Source organism: Neovison vison, chromosome 3 (genome assembly GCF_020171115.1).
Source record: "Neovison vison isolate M4711 chromosome 3, ASM_NN_V1, whole genome shotgun sequence".
NCBI lineage: Eukaryota > Metazoa > Chordata > Mammalia > Carnivora > Mustelidae > Neogale > Neogale vison.
In genome coordinates, this window is record NC_058093.1 from 229,371,402 (window position 1) to 229,392,571 (window position 21,170).

Sequence of the window (21,170 nt, forward strand, 5' to 3'; positions counted from 1 at the left end):
TATTCTGTTAATATGAGGGATTTTATTAATGGGTTTTTTAACTAGTTTGATTCAGTTGCATTGATGGGCTTTTGGAATCATTCAGGTAAACCTGAATTTCCAAGATATGCTCTATGTGCAGGGTGTGTTACGATTTTATGTATTAATGGATTGGACTTTGTTAATATTTTGCTAATGTTTAAAAAAATTTATATTAATGAAAGATCGCATGTAGATATTCTTACGATGTCTTTGTCTTTTGTTGGTAATGTTATTAGTCTCATAAATGTTTTGGGAATTAGCTCCTTCTCTGTGTTCTGAAAGAGTTTGTGTAGGGTTGTGTAGTATTTCATTCCTAATATTTGATAGAATTCGCTAGTGAAGCCATCTTGGCCTTGGAGAATACTTTGTTAGGAAGGTTTTAAATTGTGAATTCCATTTCTTTAATAGAGGGCTATTCAGATTTTTAACTTCTTTTTTTTTCCCCCAAGTTTGGTAATTCTCTTGAAGAATTTGTCCATGTGATCTAAGTAGTTGTATTTATTGGCATAAGGTTGCTTATAATAATTCCATTATCTTTTCAGTGTCTTTAGGATGTGAAATAATTCCTCCTCTTTTATTCCTGTTGTTAGTAATTTTTTCCCCCTCCTGATTAACCTTGTTAGTAATTTTTTTCCCCCTCCTGATTAACCTTGTCTGTTTTTTTTTCCCCCCTCCTGATTAACCTTGTCTGTTTTTTTTTTTCCCCCCTCCTGATTAACCTTGTCTGTTTTATTGACTAAAAAAACAACAGGGGACACCTGGGTGGTTCAGTTGGTTAAGCATCTGCCTTCAGTTCAGGTCATGATCCCAGGGTCCTGGGATGGAACCTTGCATGGGGTTCCCTGATCAGTGGGGAGTCTGCTTCTCCCTCTGCCCCTACCCTCTGGTTGTGTTCCCCACGCCCCTCAAATAAATAAAATCTTTAAAACAAACCAACCAACAGACAAAAAACCCAAAACAAAAACAACAGCTTTTTACTGGTTTTCTGTATTGTTAGTCTGTTTTATATTTCATTTATTTCTTCTCTCTTCATTATTTTCTTTCCTCAGTTTACCTTTGGTTTAAATTATACTTTTAGCTTCTGAAGGGAGAAGTTTGGAGCAATTTTATATATCTTTCTTTCTTTCTACTATAAATATGAAAGCTACAGATTTTTCTCTAAGCAACTGTTTTACTTGTACGCCATACATTTTCGTATATTTTGCTTTCATAATCAGTTCAAAACATTTTCTACTTTCCCTTATGATTTTCTTTTTGTCTTATGTGTTGTTTAAAAGGTATTATTTAATTTCCAGATTTTGTGGGGGAAAAGGAAGTGTTTTTGTGACTTTCAAATTCAAATCGATTCAGAAATTTCAATCTTAAAAAATATATTGGGGCACCTATTCAGTGGCTCAGTTGGTTCAGTGGCTGCCTTTGGCTCAGGTCATGATTTCAGGGTCCTGAGAGCAAGCCCCACATTGGACTCCCTGCTCAGTGGGGAGTTTGCTTTTCCCTCTCCTTCTGGTGCTCCCCCTGCTTGTATTCTCTTGCTCCCCTGCACTCTCTTTCACTACCTTAAAAAATATGTATTGATATTTATTTTATGGCTCAGCATATGGTTTCTGTTGGTGAATGTTCCATACGCATTTGAAAAACTTGTGTATTCTGTTGAGTGTATTATCATTATTATTATTTATAAATGTCAGTTTGGTTATGTTGGTTGATAGTATTCATGTTTTCTATACCTTATTGATTTTCTGTCTACTCTTTCAGTTGCTGAGAGGAGGCATGCTGAAATCTTTAATTATAATTCTGGATTTGTCTATTTCTCCTTTTAGATCAGTTTTTGCTTTTTTTTTAAAATCAGTTTTAACATCGGTTTTTGCTTTATATATTTTGAAGTTTTGTTGTTAGATGCCTGCACACTTGGGATCTATGTCTTCTTGAAGAATTGACACTTCTCTCATTACAAAATTTTCTTCTTTATTCCTTTATAAGCCTCTTGGAGTCCACTTTGTTATTAGTCTAGCCATTTTAGGTCCCTTATTATTTGTATTATAACTTGTCTTTATATATAAAGTGCATTTCTTATAGGCAATATATACTTGGGCATTTTAAAATTTTACTTATTCTAAGAATTGATGTATTTTACTTGTAATGGTCAGACTCTTTGTGTTTAATATAATTGATGATTGTGTTTAAGTCTACTATCTTGGTATTTTTCCTCATCTATCCCGTCTATTCTTTGTTCCCTTTTTTATCCTCTTTTCCTGCCTATTTATATGATTTTTTTTAAAAAAAAGATTTTATTTATTTATTTGAGAGAGGGAAAGAGAGAGAGCATCAAACACAAGCGGGGGGGGGTGGGGAGGAGGGGGAGAGGTAGAGGGAGACGTGGACTCCCTGCTGAGCAGGGAGCCAGAGGTGGGGCTGATCCCATGACCCTGGACTTAATGACCTGAGCCAAAGGCAGATACTTAACTGACTGAGCTATCCAGGTGCCTCATCCTGCCTGCTTTTGGATTATTTGAGTGTTTTCTTATGATACAATTTTATCTTCAGTATTGGCATCTTAAATAAACTGTTATACTTTTTAGATACTGGTCAAGGGCTTATAATATCCACCTTTAAGTTATCACAGTCTACAAGTGTTATTAAATTTCATTTATAATGTAAAAAAAAGTATAGAACAGTATACCTCCATTTTCTCTTCCTGGCTTTTGTGCTGCTCTTGTCATATGTTTTTCTTCTATATCTGTATACAATCAGTGATGCATTATTTTTGCTGTAAAGAGTTAATTTGTTTTAAAGAAATTAAAAAATAAGAAAACAACTATTTTGTATTTATATATTTACTATCTCTGGTGCTCATTATTCTCTATAGATCCAGATTTCCATCTGATATTTTCCTTGTACCTGAAGAACTTTTTAAAAAGAATTCATTCTAGTTACATTTATTACAGTGGAGTTCAGTTCGTTTCTTTCATTCAAAAAAAGTTTGTATTTTACCTTCACTTTTGAAAGATACTTGTGCTTGATCTAGAATTCCAGATATGGACTTTTTTCCCCCCTCCTTTAGCATGTTCTGTTGTTTCCCAGTTTGCATATTTTCTGTTGAGAAGTCTGTTGTAAGTACTGTTTTTGTTTTTCCGCATGTAATGTGTCCTTTTTCCGTGTTGACAGCTTTTAATATATTTTTTTAAAAATCACTGATGATCAGAAGTTGAGCTTTTTTTGTTTGTACTCTTTTGAGTTCACAGAACTCTTTTGAGTCTGAAATACATTTTTCTCATGAAATTTGAGATAGTTTGGCTATTTTTCAAAACCTTTTTCTTATCCTCCCTTCTACCTTTGCATTCTGGGACTCTAATTACATGCATGTTAGAGTGCTTCATAGCGTTCTGCTTTTATATTTATTCTTTCTTTTTTTTTTTTTTTTAAGATTTTATTTATTTGACAGAGATCACAAGCAGACAGAGAGGCAAGCAGAGAGAGAGAGAGGAGGAGGAAGCAGGCTCCCTGTCGAGCAGAGAGCCCGACGTTGACCCAATCCCAGAACCCTGAGATCATGACCTGAGCTGAAGGCAGAGGCCCAACCCACTGAGCCACCCAGGCGCCCTATATTTATTCTTTCAGTTAAAAAAAAAAATTCTCTGTTCTTCAGCTTGTATAATTATATTGTATGTTGTCAAGTCCCCTAGTTTTTTTTGGGGGGGGGAGTTTGTGCTTAATTTACTGTTAAACCTATTCTGTGAATTTTTTATTTCATATTTTGTGTCTGGACATTTTTATGCTTTATATTTTTCATTTTTTATTTATGTTTTTCTTTCAATTCTTGACCATAATTATAATAGCTGTTTTAAAACTGATTTTTAATTCTGTCATCTCTTCCATTTCTGGGTTTGTTTCTCTTCACTGATTTTTCTCCTGACCATGAGTCTCCTTTGCTATATCTTTGAATGTCTGATATCCTTTTATTGGATGCTAGATATTATGATTATTATGTTGTTGAGAGTATGGATTTTCTTTCTTTCCTGTAAAGTTGGATTTTGTTTTGGCTAGCAGTTAACTTGTAGATGAGATGATGATTGTGGTGATGATCATTCTTTTTGAGACTCAGTTATTTGGGTGGTTTAGAGCAGTCTTTATTTAACATAGGCCTAGTTTCCTACTTTTGAGGCATGGCCCTTTTGTGGTCTATGTTTAATGCCCATGATATTTAACAGTGTATTTTCACCCTGACTCTTCAGAATTAGACTGTCTTCTAGCTCTGTGTGAGCTTTTGGAGTGATGACTCTCTAGTAATTCTTTGCCTGGCCTCTTGGAATTTTGCTCTTTGAACTGTAGCTTAGTGTATGCAGGAACATTTTCTCAAGAACCCCTATCAGATCTCTGGAGCTCTTTTTCTGTAGAGCTTTCTGGTGATCTGTTCTCATAAATTCCAGCTGCCTCAGCCTTTGCAGGGCCTGCTTCATTTGTTTTCCTTCACTCAGAGATCCTAGCTTTGTGCAACCTTTGTTCAGTGTTTGAACAGTTTCATGTTTTTTGTCTAGTTGTTTTTGGTAAAAGTTATGGTGCTTCTCATGTTTTAAAAGTCATATTTGCCTGTGTATGTTATCCTAGTTCAGGGGTCAGCAGACTTTTTTTCTTTTTAAAGGATTAGAGTTGTTATTTCAGGCTTGTGGGTCATACAGTCTCAGTTGCAACTATTCAGCTCTATAGTTGTAGCATGGAGGGAACAAGAGACAGTATGTAAATAAATGGGTAAAATTGTGTATGAATAAAACTTTATAAAAATAACTGGCCAACCCATGGGGTATAGTTTGTCAGCCTCTTGAACTAGTTAGTTGACTGGGATACAAATGATACTAGAGGCTTAAAATCTCATGATTGGAAGAAAAGAACCTTTGAGATTCATATTTCAGGTTTGAAAGGAATCTTATAAATTCAGATTGTCTAGCCAATCCTTTGATGTTTGAAGCCATATGTAGTTTGTTTTTTTTAAAAGATTTTATTTATTTGACACAGAGAGAGAGATCACAAGTAGGCAGAGAGGGAGGGAAGCAGGCTTCTTGCTGAGCAGAAAGCTGGATGTGGGGCTCGATCCCAGGACCCTGAGATCATGACCTGAGCCAAAGGCAGAGGCTTAATCCACTGAGCCACCCAGGCGTCCCTGAAGCCACATCCAGTATTAACAGCTTCTCCTTAACACCTTGTATCTGTGCTTCTCAGGGATCTCAGCCAGGGATTCTTTCTTGAGAAAACTCTCACTATTGTTGTTTTAATCATCAGTTCTCTGCTATTACTTGGTCTGTGCTGAGCAAATCTAATTCATCTTCCACATATGAGTCTTTCGTATAAATTGAAGACTTTATAGATTTCTTTAGAATGTTAACTCCATATTAAATTCATTCACCTTACTTCAGCTGTGCCTTTACTCTTTTTTTTTTTTTTTTTTGATGCCATGTTTATTTGCTTGGAAGGATTGAACATGAGGCTATATAACCTCTAGCCATATGACCTGTTTAGATTTCCTGTCCATCCTAGTCCCTCATTTGTTAATTTGTTCCTGTTTATGTTTCTGTCAAAGTGTGGAGCTGGGAGCTAAAAGCAGTATTGACTAGTGACTTGCTGTATAAGATCTGTTGTATAGGATCTAGGTACCATGTTTTTATTAATGGAGCTTAAGATGGCAGTAACTTTTTTTGTAGCTATTTCACATTGTTTAATTATGTTAAACTTACTGTCAAAATCTTTGGACCCCTTTCACTCATACATGTGCTAAACCAGCTCCCTATTTTTTATCTTTATGTTTTTGAATTAATATTGGTAAACTGAGGGCTGAAAATGAAATCACAATTCAGGAAAAAAGTTATTATGTATCAGCAAAAATATACATATGTTAGAAAGCATCTTTGATATACAACTTCATTGTATAGAGAGTTACATTGTATTTCTCACAATATGGAAATCATATGTTAGATGGGAATCATCTGGAGGACCATTGACCTATTGGCCTCAGCCCCTCTGCAGAGGGAATGCGTCCTTGGCAAGCTGCTTAGCTATGGGTAGGAAGAGTTAAGCAGACCTAGGTCGGAGGAGGCATGCAGCTGGAAGTATTTCTCTGCTTAATTGAAGTTTTTTGTTTTTGTTTTCATTTTGTTTTGTTTTTGTTTTTGTGGCAGTGGAGGGGTGCAAAGGGAAAAGGAGAGAGGTGCCTGGGTGACTCAGGCATCTGCATTTGGCCCAAGTCATGATCCCAGGGTCCTGGGATCAAGCCCTCCATTGGGCTCCCTGCTCAGTGGGAGCCTGCTTTTCCCTCTCTCTTACCCCTCCCCCTGCTTGGGCTCTCCTCGCTCTCTCTCTCTCTCTCTCTGTGAGATAAATAAATAAAATCTTAAAAAAAAAAAAAAAAAGAAAAAGGGAGAGGGAGGGAGAGAATCTTAAACAGGCTCCATGCCCAACATGGAGCTTGATGTGGGGGCTCAGTCTCACAGCCTTAAGATTATGACCCGAGCTGAAATCAAGAGTCAGATGCTCAACTGAGTCACCCAAGTACCCTTTAATTGAAATTTTTATAGTCTAGCAATGGAGAAAAGAAGCAGAACACAATATTTTAACATATGGGTAAATAACCTTTTGACTTTTGCCGCACAATTTAGGGGATACTGAATTATTCTTAAGCTTAGGAATTTGGTAGGCTCAGTCTACAAAATGGTATAAGTGAATTCTCAGAATTAGTAACTTTTTGATGTAGTAAATAAATTTTGCTGCTACATTTTTGATTAGTTTTCTTTTTTTTTTTTTTTAAATTAGAGTTGTATTCATATATAGTTAAAGAATCAAATGGTTCTACAAGGTTTTTATGAATAATGCACATCTGCTCCTGGCCCCTATTTTACCTTTTCCAAGAGACAAACATTTTCATCCCCTTTTGTTGATTATCTGGATTCTTACTTAAATGTTTTTAAATATTAAGCTTGTAGTTAGTTTCTTTTAAGGTTTTTCAAATTCTGCATCTTTCACTATTGAAGATGAGGATTTAGCTCATTGATTCTACGTCCTGCAAAAACTTTTCCCATCCATCCATTTTACTGAAGTAGTTATATGGTTCTTTTGGTTAGCTTATTCAGTGTTAACATTTGTTTGATTATGTTAATGCATGGCTGAACCATCCAGTATATTCTCATTGCTTTTCCTTTTCTGTGTAATTTTGAAGACAGTAATTACTTTTTTTCTTTTTTGGACTGTAACTTTTTTGTGTATTTTAAGTTAACCCTTCCCATTCTTTTTGCCTATTGTCTGAGTCCCCTTTTAAGACTTCTAGATGTATTCTGTTAGTACCATCTTCTTGAGAGATGACCTGTTGTAATTTGGATTGGTTGCTCTGTACATTGATACGCAGTTGAAAACCTGTAACCATCTGATAATCCCTGTTTTTGTTTTTTTTTTTTAGGAATTAATTTTGCTCTGTCCCATGTTGGATCTGTTTCCTGGATCTCATGGCTTATACGGTTTATTCCCTCTTTTTAGAGATGGGATACATCTCTAATAGCTTCCTGAGAAACGGTGTTACTTTTTGGTTTTTGTTTCTGTTTTTTTAAGGCCTTGCATCATTTAAAATATTTATTCTACTTATATACTTGATATTTTAGATTGGCATAGATATCTAGTTTGGAAATACTTTTCCTTTAGAATTTGGAAGCTATTGCACCACATTGCCTTCTTGCTTCTGGTATTGCTCTTGTGAAGTTAGAAATCTTTCTGATTTCCTGATTCATTGTGATCTCTTTATACAATACAGAAGCTTTGAGGAACTTCTCTTTGCAGTGTGTTGCAAGTTGATATGCCTTCCTTGAGCCTCTTTTAATGTATTGTTCTGGGTATTCAGAGAGTCCTTTCAATCTAGAAATTCACATTCTGTTTTTCTGGGAAATTTTCTTTAATTATTTTATCAGTCATTTCCTCTTTTTCATTTTCTGTATTTTCTCTTTTAAAAGCTCTGTTATTTGGTTTTGAACTTCCTGGGCTGCTCCTCTGATTTTATCTCCCTCATCCTCTCTATTTTTCGTTTTTGTATATTTGCTTTACTTTCTGGGAGAAAGTAAATTTCTAAACTTTATCTTCCAGCCCTTTTGTTGAGTTTTATCATTCTGGCATCCTTATTTAAAAATTTCCAAGAGCTCTCTTTTAATTTTTTGTTCTTCTTTTCTGAAATAGTGTGCTCTTCTTTTTAAATGGTTGCACTATTTTATCTGTTTGAGAATATTAATGATGGATTAAGTTTTTTTTTTCTTCTCCCAATGTTGTCTGTTTCCTCTGAGTTTTCTTTTTGTTTCTATTTGTTTTTGTCTCTGTCATTCCTTCATGTTTTTCCTCAACTATTTAGTAGTTCCTGGTTTTCTGTTCATGTTTAGAAATGGTGGACTAAGAAACATCTTGGAAGTTGAGTAAGTGAGTAACATTTGTTTACTGTGTACTTCACTGATCTGGGTGCGCTCATTAGTTGGGGAACCTCTGATGTCAATATTTTGAGCTCTTTTTTCTTGAGCTGGTTAGATTTCCCAAAGAAGACTTTTCCAGATGCCTCTCTCTGGGGGATGAAAGACTGGCTACCAGCTTTCTGGGTGCTTAGAGGGAGATAATGGGAGAGGGTGGTTTTTGACTTCTATTCTGTACATGTTCACCTAATGCACTGTTTTCAGTCTGATTCCCTCATTCAGGTGTGTCTGTGCCCCCAGTCAGAATAACCTCTGTTACTGGCCCCAGAGTATACCCTTCCATTTGTTTGATGGGGTAAGAGGGGCAGTGGGGAGGGTACCTGGGTTCTAAGTAGGCTTTCAGCCAGTTTTCCTTATTTTATCTCCTCTCTGCCTTTTAACCCTCCTTCCAGAGATACCTGTATTTTTGATTCCTGAGGCTGAGGGGATTCTGTAAAAATTGTGTTTTATCTGCCCTTTCTCCATAGCTAGGATTCAGTGTTTCAGGTATTATAAATTTCTTTATCTCTTGAGCATCTATTTCTTAGGTTTCAAAATCTTGTTGCTCTCATCTCCTACCTTCCATTGTGATTTTATGATTTAAGGGAAAAGCAAAACAAAAACAAACAAATTCTTTACTGATGTTTTAGAGGGATTTAAGAGAGCAAAAGCAGATGTGTGTGTTTACCCTGGTGTCTTTACCTGGAGCTGATTAGTTATGTTTTAACAGAAGTTTTCTATTATCCCTGACTTTTTTTTCTTTTTGTGACTCAAGTTGAGGGATGATTTAATATGTTTGCTGTATATCTTTGGTCTACCAGAGTAGTAACCCTATCACCGGAGATTGTGAGATGAGGCAGATTGGGAATTTCCTAGTGCGCTCGTGTTAGTCCCTGTTGATCACAGCTACCTTTTCTATACACTGTCCTAGAATCCTGCTCAGGACTGATATTAAGGTAATTGTTCTGTAGTTTGAGAAGTCTTTCTTTTACCTGTTTCTTGAAAATTCAAATCTTCTCGCAGCTCCCCTATTTCTACTGATCATTCTAAGGCATATAATTAAGGGTTCAATCTCATTTACAAGTTGCCTTTGTGAGTGGGATGTAATTAGCCTGGGCCAGGAGACTTGAACTCATTTATAGAATCTAGGTCAACCATATCACTTTACAGGTCAGGAAGCTACGGTCCCTGAGATGGAGTAGATTTCCTAATGTCATATAGGTAAGTAGTTGAAAAACTAGGACTCGAATCTAGATCTTTTGATCTCCAGCCAGTGTTCTTTCCATGATACTACACCCTAAGTTCATTCATATCAAGGTCTGTAACTTTTACTGTTTGGTAATCACTGAATATAGTTTTAACTCTGAGGGGGAGACACTGCAAGTATATACTGTTCTGTGTGGTCATGTGGGTTCTGATTGCATTGGGTCAGTGCAAATAAATGACTTCCACTGGAGGAATTTATCAGCTCATTTCTTACGTATTGTGCCTAAAGAATAGCACATTAAGAATCAATATAATTTTTCTTTAAATACATTCCTGCTGTTAGAAAGTGCATTTATCCCGATTCTGTTACAATCTATTTAATTCCAACCATTCTGAACTGACTATAGTGGCTTTCTATTTAGGCCAGGGGAGTCTCTGCCAGTTAAGTTCAATTTTCTGAGGACTGTGACTACCTGTACAGCAGATGCCAGCCATTGATGAGAAAATTTCCTTCTAGCCTTTCTTGCTATTATTAGAATTGTTGTTTTCTTGGTTTGTTATACATATCCTCTAAAAATTAGCTTGTGTAGATCTAGTCTTATAGTGGTAACATGTAAAAGAAGGCATATAATTATCTATGTGAAATTAAAAAAAAGTCTTCTATTCATGCGATGGTGTGTGGGCACTCTTGTACTAGTTTTCTTAATACCTCAGGAAGACTAAAGAAAGATTCATGAACTTTCTTAAATTAGAAAGTATGGCCATGAGCTCTTGGCATTGCTAAATTGAGTAGATGACAGTTTCTTTGTACTATTTTATAATCCTCTAGGACTAATTTTTACCATTAGCCTTATGAAGCAGCATGGTAGAGTGGGAAAGAATTTATGCTCTAAATTCAGTTATGCTTTAAATCGAGTTATATTTGGGTTCTGCCATTTGCTGCCTGTGTAGTTATGGCAGAATTATTTAACCTGAGTCCTAATTTCTTCAGCTATTTGTGAAGATTAGAAATTACATGTGGTGATACTAGTATATTGTTTAATGTTAGAAATTACACAGTAGTGAAGACCCTACTGTGATGCTTGTTATTAATAAATAGGTGATGACTCTGTGGTGATGGTTGTGGTTATTATTATATATATGTGCATATTGTTTTTGTTCCTTGTATATTTTAATTTCATCCTTTAGATTTTATATTTTAAAAACCGTGTAATTTTAAATTTGAATATAATTACGGATTGTTTGTCTTTGCCAGAGAGAAATACTGTGTTTTGGGATAACTTGTCTCTAGAAATATTTTAAAGGGTTGCTTCCCAATTTTGAAATCATTAGAAAAAGAATTTTGAATCTTGGAGATTTATACTTTTGTCAGAAATTTGTCCATAGAAGTTTGTGTGGAATTGCTTTTCTCTTTTTTTTTTTTCCGAGATTTTATTTATTTATTTGACAGAAAGAGATCACAACTAGGCAGAGAGGCAGGCAGAGAGAGAGAGGGGGAAGCAGCTTCCCTGCTGAGCAGAGAGGCTGATGTGGGGGTCGATCCCAGGATCTTGGGATCGTGACCTGCGCCCGAAGGCAGAGGCTTAACCCACTGACCCACCCAGGCGCCCCATGGAATTGCTTTTTAGCTCTAAATGTGATCATGGTATATGGGGACGTGTATTAGTCTAAGTGAATATACATCCATAATAGGGATTTTTTTTGGACAGTATTTCAGTATCATTAAATTGTCTTTGCTCTTACCAAACAGTAATTCCAAGTTTTAAAGCTAAGTCTTTAACATTAACTTTATGCTTAGTTATCTCTGTCAGGCTTAAATAGTGGTCCATTTTTAGATTTTCCAGTGAAGACTGGTATAATGATATTTAATTTTAGCTTTAAGGTAAAAGAACTAAATTGTTTTAAAATAATTGGACATTTTCCAGTTTTTCCAGCTGAATTAGTTATGAACTGATTAAGTTTGTAGGCTTGTTGTTACGTCACTTGCATCTGTGTTCTGTCACTTGCTAGAACAACTCCATAAAAAATACGGAGCAGGTGGCCATGGCTTCCCTTTATCACTGAGACCAGAGAAGCACCAATAGGAAGTTAGTGCAAGTGCTAGGATTAGGAAACCATTCTTTTGAATCAAAGCCAAATATTTTGTTTGCTGGACCATGTGGAGTGTTATAGGTGCAAGTATTCTAGTGAGTAAATTGCCATTCATAGATTTCTTGGGGGACTGTCTCACCTAATGTTTAAATCTCTGATAGAGCTTAATTTTCTAGACTTTTACATATGGTTATCACAAAAATCACAGTAGTGATTTATATTTATTGGTATCTTTTATCTCTCTTCCCTTCAGCACCGCCCCCCCCCCCCGCCCCCTGGTCCATGAACACAGAACACTAGTTTAGGTGAATATAAGAAAAGTTACTCTCCTACTTAACTTTTCTGATTTCAGCTGCCCCCTTTTTAGTCTTTTTATTTAGTTTGCTTCTTTGACATTTGACATTTATTTAAAAATTGAAGTTAAGCTTTCTGTTTAAAACACACACACACACACACACACACACACACACACACACCCTGCTTTCATTTGAAGAAATAAAGGAACTTGTCTGAGAAAAATGCAAAAAGGATATGAAAAAAGAGAAATTGTACTGTCATTACTAGTAATGATAGCTATATCATTGATACTTTTTGCCTGGGTGGCTCAGTGGGTTAAGCTCTGCCTTCGGCTCAGGTCATGATCTCAGGGTCCTGGGATCGAGCCCTGCATCGGGCTCTCAGCTCAGCAAGGAGCCTGCTTCCCCCTCTCTCTCTGCCTGCCTCTCTGCTTACTTGTGATCTCTGTCTGTCAAATAAATAAAATCTTAAAAAAAAAAATACAAATGTAGGTAATGGAATAAAGATCCAGGTTCTGCTCTCAGCTGGTTTCATGTCGGAGCTTTAAAATGTGTTTAGAAAACAAAAGACAAAACTACAGTAGGGAATTGTTCTTAGAAGCAAAGTTTCTTTCTGTCATCTGTTTGTTGTAATTTGGTATTTAATATAAAGAGCTGTATAGAAATCTTGATATGAAGAAGTGATTTTTTTTCTCCCTTTAAAAATCAAGGAGGACTGACGAAATTATTCAGTGAGAGAAATTTTATCTGAAGTAATATAAATAGTTATTTTAGCAAATTTGCTTGTCTGAATGGGAGCTTGTTCTTAGTATTCTGTGATTAAGAAGAAATACCAAAACCGTTGTAATTTTCTTGTTTTTTTCCAGGCTGAACTCACGGGAATCAAATGGCGTAGGTACAATTTTGGAGGGCACGGGGACTGTGGACCCATAATTTCAGCCCCAGCCCAAGATGATCCAATCCTGTTAAGTTTCATCCGTTGTCTGCAAGCCAACTTGCTGTGTGTATGGCGTCGTGATGTCAAACCAGATTGCAAAGAGTTATGGATATTCTGGTGGGGAGATGAACCCAACCTAGTGGGTGTAATACATCATGAGCTGCAGGGTAAGCTTTTTGTTTTTTCTTAAAAACTGTTATCATCATATATATTTCTTAATAGTAGTAAATTTCAAAAAAGAATTTATTAAGACTTGCTGAGAAAAATCCAATTGTTTAATGTGTGTGTCTCTCAAAAGGAAGGTCTTCACTCTTACCCCTCTTCTTTCTGTGCTCCCCTCTTCCCCCCCAGATCTCTTGTTCTTTCCCAGTCATGCTAGGAACCAGAACCTGTGAACCACTGTTTCTAAAGGAAATATTGTGTTTTCTAGATGTTTTGGGGGTGGAAACAAGGCAAGATCCACTGTTTTAAAGTGATAGTGAATTGTGAGTAATTAGCAAGTCAGTGAAATGAACAGAATTGTTTTTTCTTGGATTGTGGCTGTTGTGGTTCATTACCAGCTGAACGCTGATGGAAGATTATAAAGTGATAATAGAAAGTTAGTACAAGCCTTACTGGACAAAATTATGAGATGACATTGGATAGTATTCTGAAGAAAGATTAATATAAAGAATCTGGTATAATTTTGATATGGCAAGTTTTCCTTTGTTTTGTTTCTGCATTTTATATAATTAGGTGATTCCAAAAACTACTTGGTCCAGTGTTGCCTAATTTTTAACTTCAGATTACATCTGATATCTGGAAACTTTGAATTAATATAAGAGTTTCATTATTCTAAGTTACTTTTTGTATTTACTACAGATTTATAACCATTGGAAACGTTATTAATATTCTTGAATGCTCAGAATTTTTTACTTCTTTACCTAAATGTTTCCATCTAGCATGCTAAAGAACTTTTCTAAATCAAGATTAATTACAATCCTTAGGGTAGTACATTAATCTTCCTGACCTAAGTCTCCTAGAGCCAACTTTTATTATGTCCAAACTACTCTGTATTTTGTTAGTGTGTGATTGAAAAAGTTCAGATAGCATTTGAAATGTTTTGTTAGTTGATATATTTAGTATTTTTTTTTTAAAAGGAAGGAGTAAAAGTAACTTTATATTTGAGGGCCTATTCTAAGGTGTTTGAATTTGCCTAAAGGATTTCCTGCCAACTTTTGCTTGATATATTCCTAGCTTTCCTTTGCAGCTGTTTTTAAAAAATCTGTTATATCCCGGGCTACAACAGCCAGAGGGCAGTAAACCTCAGTGGACTAATTAGCTGTTTACCTTATAGTCCATTTGTCTATTCAACACAAACCTTTCTTTCCATACTTTGTAGAATATTTGGTTTATAAATATAAGAACCCTGTCTGGGTAAGATTGCTTACTTAGCTGGTTAATCAGCAGACTATCAGAACTTACATACATATCAAAGCGTATTTCATGTAGTTAGCAGGGAACTAAGGTAAAATTAGCTTAACTGCATCTGGATTCCATTTATCAGGGTTTTTAAAATAAGATACCCCTAGAAGATAATTATAACATCTGTGTTTGTCCATTTAAGTATCAAAACATATATTTTTGTTCTAAAATTTTTGACACAAGTAGTAGAGGAATAGAGCATTTTTGTTTGTTCATCCTTTATTTCTCATGATTCTGATTCTTAATCTCCTTCCATTTCTCTACTCCATATTGTTACCATATGTTTTAACTTTTTGGTCTGGTCTTTATTTGTTAGCAGCACAAATTGTCACTTTATAATAATGATGAAACCAAACCCAAATTTACCTGATGTATAAAGTTATTTGTCCATACCAACAAAGCACATAATTAGTGTTCTTAGAATTAAGTTACTGTGTTATTTCTCATGGATTTTGTTACCGAGTTAACAAAAAGATGAAGGCTATTTAAAATTTTTATAGTTGCTTTATTTATTTTTTTATAGTTGCTTAATATTTCATTGATGTATTAAGTATTTTTTTGGTAAAGAATAAGGAAAGATCGACTTTTTTTGAACTGTTTTTTACAAAACACAGAAATACTACATTTTAATTAGAAAATTAGGAAAACACAACTGTCAAGTGAAGAGAACAAAAATCCTGATGTCTAAAACAGCTTTTTTTTTTTTAAAGATTTTTATTTATTTGACAGACTGAGATCACAAGTAGTAGGCAGAGAGGCAGAGAGAGAGAGGAGGAAAAGCAGGCTCCCCGTGGAGCAGAGAGCCCGATGTGGGACTTGATCCCAGGACCGTGGGATCATGACCTGAGCCGAAGGCAGAGGCTTTAACCCACTGAGCCACCCAGGTGCCCCTAAAACAGTTTTAATATTTGGTATTTTTATGTATAAATGGAATTGATATTATACTGTTTTGTAACTCCATTTTTTTCATCTGACAATATATTGAGAATGATTTCTCAGGAGAATGATTATTTTTTATTTTTATTGAGTCTGAAAGCAGTGTATGCTGTTCTCTTGCGTGCCACCAGGAAAGTAATCCAGTGATGGAACAGTCATAACTTTGTTAAGTGTGTCTGTTCTCTTTGATATGTTGAATTGGAGAAAGTTACTGGATTAAAGTAAAGCCTGTGAAGTGTCCATTCCATATGTAAAAGTGGTTGGAAAAGGTAATTTTATATGGTCAACCTAATATTAGAAAGTATTTGAACTTAATTAGAAGAATGAATGGCATAAGGATAACTTTGTATGACAGGTAGAGTGATCATGAGAAAAAGGTACAAAGAAATATTTTAATTGGTGGTCATAGTAAGTGAGGATATTTTGAAACCTGTTTTGATCTTTAATATATGTAAGAGTGATTTCATTTTAGGTAAAATAAATTTTAACAGAACCCTGTAAACATTAAGTGTGATGGTACCATTACTGTAACATTTTCTTTTTATAGGGACATTTTACTATTTCTTAAAATCCTTGGTAGTTCCCTTGTCTTTACAATGTACCCCAAATGGGATACTACTAAGAAGCCTCACTATAATACAACACCAAAGCAACCATCTTTGATTTAATGTGTAAAGTATCGTCATAGAAAGAGAACAATTCTGCAGGATAGACACACAGTTTAGTTTCGAGGTACTAGATTTTTTTTGTTAATTGCTTGAAGTATCTATGAAATAGTCAGAGGGAGCACTTAAATACCTTTATAGTCTGTCCCTGTCACTTAGATAAACACTTTTGGGCCCGTGTCTGGAGAATTGCTATTTTTCTTGCCTAGTATTTTGCTATTTATCTGGCATAGTAGTTCAGAGCATGGGGTGGGTTTGAATCCCTGCTCAGTTGCTTGCTGGCTGTGTATCGTTGATTAAGTAACTTATCCTTGCCTCACTTTCCTCACTGTAAATTGGGTTATAAGGGTAAGAAAAGTTAAAAGTTCTTAGAATAACACAGAGAACAGTTCATCTAATTGTGACTGTTGCTGTTGCTACTACATTGACAACTCATTCAACAAAATTAAAACACCTTGACAGTTTTTAAATGATCTGTAGAACATTCAGTGCTTGCTAAAGTTCCTCAAATACTAACTTTTGGGGGCACCTGGGTAGCTCAGTCGGTTAAGCATCTGCCTTCGGCTTAGGTCATTATCCCAGGGTCCCAGGATTGAGGCCCACATCAGTCTCCCTGCTTGGTGGGGAGCTTTCTTCTCTCACTCCCTCTCCCTCTGCCGCTCCCTCTGCTTATGCTTGCTCTGTCTCTGTCAAATAAATAAATAAAAATCTTACAGTAAAAATACTAACTTTTAAAGTATTACACTTTTGGGTTGGAGTGATCAGATTTTTGAGTTTGAGTTTTAAAATTTGGGTAGAGTACTGTTGGTGGGAATGCAAGTTGGTGCAGCCTCTTTGGAGAACCGTGTGGAGATTCCTCAAGAAATTAAAAATAGAGCTTCCCTACGACCCTGCAATTGCACTCCTGGGTATTTACCCCAAAGATACAGATGTCGTGAAAAGAAGGGCCATCTGTACCCCAATGTTTATAGCAGCAATGGCCACAGTCGCCAAACTATGGAAAGAACCAAGATGCCCTTCAACGGATGAATGGATAAGGAAGATGTGGTCCATATACACTATGGAGTATTATGCCTCCATCAGAAAGGACGAATATCCAACTTTTGTAGCAACATGGACGGGACTGGAAGAGATTATGCTGAGTGAAATCAGTCAAGCAGAGAGAGTCAATTATCATATGGTTTCACTCATTTGTGGAGCATAACCAATAGCATGGAGGACAAGGGGCGTTAGAGAGGAGTAGGGAATTTGGGTAAATTGGAAGGGGAGGTGAACCATGAGAGACTATGGACTCTGAAAAACAGTCTGAGGGGTTTGAAGTGGCGGGGGGGTGGGAGGTTGGGGTACCAGGTGGTGGGTATTATAGAGGGCACGGCTTGCATGGAGCACTGGGTGTGGTGAAAAAATAATGAATACTGTTTTTCTGAAAATAAATAAATTGGGGAAAAAAAATTTGGGTAGAGTAAGAGAATAATAAAATGTCAGAGCAGCAAATATATCCCTCCCTATACATATGACAATTGTATAGACTTCTATACATAGTTTGATGATAAACCTTAGATGGCATTATGAGGAGATCAGAACTTTAAAATGTGTCTCTTGGATCTCTCTAAGGTAGGTTTGTAACTTTGCTGGCTTCTCCACATAATGGTGTTGAAGCAGGGCACTGCTGAACACAAACATGTGCCTGTCCTTCCTTGTGTCCATCCATGAATGCCTATATCTGTGGGTGCAGTTACAGTGTTTGGATATAATCCCTACCCTTGAAATGTTGAGAGTCTAAAAAGGGTGTAAGACAAGCACAAGACAATATGTACAGTGCAGAGAGACACTGAAAGTCTGTGGGAGAGAAATGTACTAGATTGACTGCTTTCCCTGTGGGCAGACATTCAGTTTTAGGACCAACGCAGAAATGTTTTATAAACTTACAATAGGAACTCTGACAGCCCTAGTGCCAAGGGTTGATAACCTTCTTGGTTTCTGGTCTGTTTCTTCAACTTCTAATGTTAGGCAAGAGCTGTGATCAGTCCTGGGTATGTAAAATGACTCCTTGTACTTGAGGAGCTCATAGTCTTATGAGGGGGGCAGCTAAATGAATCCATAATTATGCTACAATGAAGTAAGCTGTAAGTGGTTAAGTTACAGGATTTTGCACAAGCATCAGATTCAGTCTTGGGAAACAGGATAGGGAGATGATGGGAAGCCCAGAGGCTTGAGGTGCATTTTATTGGATATGTAGGAGCTACCTAGGTTGCGATGGAACTTGTTCTTGTTAGAGAAGTAGCCTGTACAAAGGTTCTGCTGGCAGTGAACAAATGGTGTGAAGAGCAGGTTTGTTTGGAGCTTAGGCTGTTAGTGAAATAGTGAGGAGAGACTGAAAGACCGTGAAGGTGGGCCATAATGAGTGTACTGAAGTAAGGATGAGGAATTTGCACCGAATTTGATAGATTTTGAGGAATTGTTACAGGTTTCTGATCAGGAAAGTTTCAGACATGATTAGGAAGATAATATACAAGATGAGTATGAGCAGGAAGGCAATAATATTGTAATAAATTTTTCTGAATTGAGCTATGAACTTAAACATTCTCCTCAGTTTAAGGTACAGATTTATTTAAGTTAAAAAATACCAATGATTACATACTGAACTATTTATTTATTTATTTAACAGAGAGAAATCACAAGCAGATGGAGAGGCAGGCAGAGAGAGAGAGAGGGAAGCAGGCTTTCCGCTGAGCAGAGGGCCTGATGTGGGACTTGATCCCAAGACACTGAGATCATGACCTGAGCCGAAGGCAGTGGCCTAACCCACTGAGCCACCCAGGCGCCCATACTGAACTTTTTATTAATAGTCTTTGCCAATTTTATTTTATTATACCTTTGTTCGTTTTGCTTAACTAAATTCTTTTGCATTTTTTCAGTTTGAATTTTAGCGATTGATATAATACACCAAACTGACTTTTCCAAATCCACCAAACAAAATTATTTTATGAACACAATCTTCTGGTCATTTGATTGGTTATTAGTAAGTGGTGGGAAGATAAGCTATCTTAAAACCCCAAAATGGTACAGTGGGCAAATACAGGCTTCTAGGAGCTAAAGATGTCTTGACCCAAAACATTAAGAGTCCCTGGTCCAGAAGGACAAGTATTATATATGGCCTAGTATGTGCTTAGTAATGCTTGTTGAATGAGTGAATGAATGAAGCCCATCTTACATATTTCTAACATAGCATGGTATTGTACTCTCAGAAGGTTAACTTAAAATAAATACGCTTAAAACGCTTAATAATTTGATATTGTGAGGAGATTGAAACCTAATTAAAAATAAGGTATTAAATATCCATTTTATTTTGTGTATGTTCTATAAAGAAACCAAGCTATAGATGTGCAGTCTATAATTTTAAAATTTATCTGTGCTATCTCTTTTCCTTTTGATTATTACAGGTAGACAGATATCTCTCTACCTCTAAAAAATGCCCCATCATGTTGGAAGCCTTGGAATTGGCTCCACTGTCAGTGTAGAGGCAGAGTGGCCGTTATTACCTTTTGTTGCATTTATTGTCATGAGTATTGGTTTTTTATTTTTCAGAGTGCTGCCACCTATGCCAGGAGGTACGGGCAATTGCAAAAAAGCATTAGACATTAGAGAACTAGGAAAGAGAGATCTTGTTTTCTAGTAGTGACGGGTGTAAGATAATTTAAGACATGCTAATACTGTTGCATATACCACCGAACTGATTGCAAGCCTCTGGAAAGAGAAGTGCGCATTTTGTTAGGATGGAGGAAGGCTGAGAGAAGAGAATGGAGAGCCAGTTTGCTAGTACTGTAATGTGTATATATAGATTATAAGGAATATAATCTGAAATGATAGGATTGATATAAGCTTTGTTTAGCTATCTCCAAGACAGAACCTAGTTCCCTCCTCAGCTTTTTTTGGGAAAAATATTGATGGGTATACACACATATAACTTTTTTTCTGGCTAAACCATTTTATAGGTAATTTCTAGACTTCATGAATCTTCACCCCTAAATACTTGATCATGTAACTTCTGTGAGAATGTAGGACATTTTCAATGATACTGATGTAACTTGTTCTCCTATCAAATTTTTCATATTCTGAATTTGTCTTTTTCCTCATGATAAGATTCAGGTTAAACATTTTTGACAAGAATATTGAGTAGGTGATGAGTATTTCTGTGCCATCCCATCAAAGGCACATGTCAGTTTGTCTCAATATTGATCTTGCTAACACTGATTACTTAGTGTCCACCATATTTTTTCCTGTGTAAAGATACCCTTTTCTTTCTGTAATTATTAGGTAAATCAGGGGTGAATAGTCTTTTCCCTAGCCCACTTTTCACTCTGGCTTGAGGAGAAACCTGACTTTGAGCTATTAGAAACAACAAAGATCAAATGAAGACTACATTCCCAAGTAACAGGAAAGGTAGGGGAACAGAGGAGAGGAGAAAGTAGAAAAACATGGGATATCTAACCAAGGCAGATTATGACAGTAAAGTGAAACTCTGTAAAGTTGATGTTGAATTTTCTAAAATCATAGTTAAGTATATAGGAATATACTATTATATCTATGGTCTGTGAATTTTGAGTTGAATTTTGGTTTATGGTTATCTTTGACAAAATGAAATCATTTCAGTCAACACTGTGAATAGCTTTATTCTCAATTGAAAAAAATTACTTTTTGTGAAAGTAGTGATCCTTTTACATATAAAAAATCACAGGGCGTGAAGTTATCTGTGGGTAGAATGTTCAGTTTCAGAATTTCTTCTTCTAAAGAGATTATCTGATCCCTGACTCTTTTTTCTCCTGGTTTTATATTTATATTTTTCCCATTATTGTTGGTCAGTCTGTGATTCACTGAAATTATTCTCTGATGAAATTAGAAAAGAATTCTTTTTGGGATTTATTGTTTGGATTTATTTATTTTTCAAGTATAAGATTCTGGTGAATTTTTCTGCAGCATTCTAGATTTGTAGTATTTTACCTATCAACATTTATATGGAGATTTTATTACATGGCATTAATTCTTGAGATTAACACTGCATTGCTGAAAAGTAAATTTTACTTTAATTTTC

The 21,170-nt window shown here is 35.9% G+C and overlaps 1 protein-coding gene across 2 annotated transcripts in view; it reads left to right on the forward strand.

Moving 5' to 3' along the window:
* MED13L (mediator complex subunit 13L) overlaps window positions 1–21,170 on the forward strand; it is a 294,916-nt gene that overhangs the window by 21,710 nt on the left and 252,036 nt on the right. For both annotated transcript variants that reach the window (XM_044244203.1, XM_044244204.1), the window contains exon 2: window positions 12,943–13,180. In XM_044244203.1, the coding sequence (XP_044100138.1) occupies window positions 12,943–13,180 (238 nt within the window). The remainder of the gene's footprint in view (window positions 1–12,942; window positions 13,181–21,170) is intronic.